This window comes from Cynocephalus volans, chromosome X (assembly GCF_027409185.1).
Source record: "Cynocephalus volans isolate mCynVol1 chromosome X, mCynVol1.pri, whole genome shotgun sequence".
Taxonomy (NCBI): Eukaryota; Metazoa; Chordata; class Mammalia; order Dermoptera; family Cynocephalidae; genus Cynocephalus; species Cynocephalus volans.
In genome coordinates, this window is record NC_084478.1 from 179,222,865 (window position 1) to 179,224,666 (window position 1,802).

Here is a 1,802-nt window from a genome sequence, read left to right on the forward strand (position 1 = left end):
CCGGGGAACTAAAGCAGCATCTCACCAGCCGTTCTTTGTTCTCAGTGAACAGAGGGCGGAATTCAGGAGGCTAATCGGATGGAGGTGAGGGCCGAGCCTGGGGAAGGAGCTGGCAGGGCCTGGTGAGCCGGGTGCGCTCCCGTCCGTGCGTGGAAAGGGCTCCAGGGTTTCCTGTGACTTGGAGAATTGCTAGAAAGCTGTCCTTTCCAGCCAGCAGTCCTGCGGCAGAGAACACAGGATGGACACGTGCTGGAAAAACCACACCCTAGGCTCTGAGTTTATCATCTTGGGCTTTGGAGACCTGGACCAGCTGCAAATCCCCCTTTTTGGACTCTTTCTAATCCTGCATCTTGTCACCCTAGCGGGGCACATGACTATTGTGCTCGTCACCCTCACGGACTCCTGTCTCCAGACCCCCATGTATTTCTTCCTTCGAAACCTGTCCACCATTGAAACTGGCTATGTACTGTTCATTGTCCCCAACATGCTGGTCAACTTCCTGTCCGGGAACCAGCGGATGCCCTTCCTGGGCTGTGCCCTGCAGATGCACCTCTTCGTCCCCCTGGGTGGGGCAGAGTGTTTCGTCCTGGCAGCCATGGCCTATGACCGCTTCGTGGCCGTCTGCCACCCGCTGCGCTACACACTCATCATCACCAGGGCCCTGTGCCTGCACATGCTGTCTCTGGCATGTGCCGGTGGCTTTGCCCTCTCACTCACCCTCACCATGCTAATATTCCTCTGGCCCTTCTGCCAGTCCCGTGAGGACGACCATTTCTTCTGCAACATCCCTGCGGTGCTTTTCCTGGCCTGCGCAGACACGCGAGCCAACGAGATGGCAGTCTTCCTCGTCTGCACGCTCGTCCTGATGCTCCCGTCCGTGCTCATCCTGCTGTCCTACGGATTCATTATCAGCGCCGTCCTCAGCATCCACTCTGCTGAGGGCAGGAGCAAAGCCTTCTCCACCTGTGCTGGGCACCTGCTGGTCTCTCTCCTGCACTATGGCTGTGCGATATTCATCTACATTCGCCCCAAGTCATGCTACACCCTGGGACAGGACAAAATCGTGTCCTTGATCTACACCAACATCACCCCCATGCTCTACCCTGTGATCTACAGCCTGAGGAACAAGGAAGTCAAGGGAGCCCTCAGGAGCCTCCTGAGACTGAAGAGCAGCAGCAGGTGACCCCTGCACCAGGTGACCTCAGCCCCAGGTGACCCTGGCTCCAGGTGACGGGGAAGGCAAGGCGCGGCCACCAGGACTATCCCGGCACCCTTCAAGAGCCCCGTCAGTCCTCAGATCATGCACCCTGCGGCCCGTCCTCCCCTTGAGTGCTTGGCCATGGTTCTCAGCACACCAGAACTCACTGCCCCCTTTTCTGTGGTCAGACAGAAGGGAAGAATCCTGAGGTTTTCTGAGACAGGGCAGTTCTGCAGTGTCCAACCCCTCAGGGGCAATTCCAAGACCACCTGGAGCACTGTCAGCCATGTGGACAGGCAGAAGGACGTGACATGACCCGAACAAAACGTGAAGCCAGCCACCTCTCTGGCCAAAACACCAGCAGGGACAGAAATACAAGGAGCTCCCAGATCCAAACTAGGTAAAGTTTGGATGCAAAGGCTGAGCCGGCCCCAACACGGAATTCCTGCATCGCGAGAAAGTGACCTGGAGGTCAGCCGAGATGCAACTGTGCACACCGAAGTGGCAGCATTAGCGTTAGCAGCGGCAGCACTGAAGGGCCTGTGACCTGCCCACACCACACTGCACCCTGCACACGCTCACCATCCTCACTGAGGCGTTTCAG

The 1,802-nt window shown here is 57.8% G+C and overlaps 1 protein-coding gene across 1 annotated transcript; it reads left to right on the forward strand.

Moving 5' to 3' along the window:
* Positions 1-238: 238 nt before the first annotated feature.
* Positions 239-1,183, forward strand: LOC134368650 (olfactory receptor 10Q1-like). The gene has a single exon (XM_063085068.1). The coding sequence runs from the start codon at positions 239-241 to the stop codon at positions 1,181-1,183; it is 945 nt and encodes a 314-aa protein (XP_062941138.1).
* Positions 1,184-1,802: the final 619 nt, after the last annotated feature.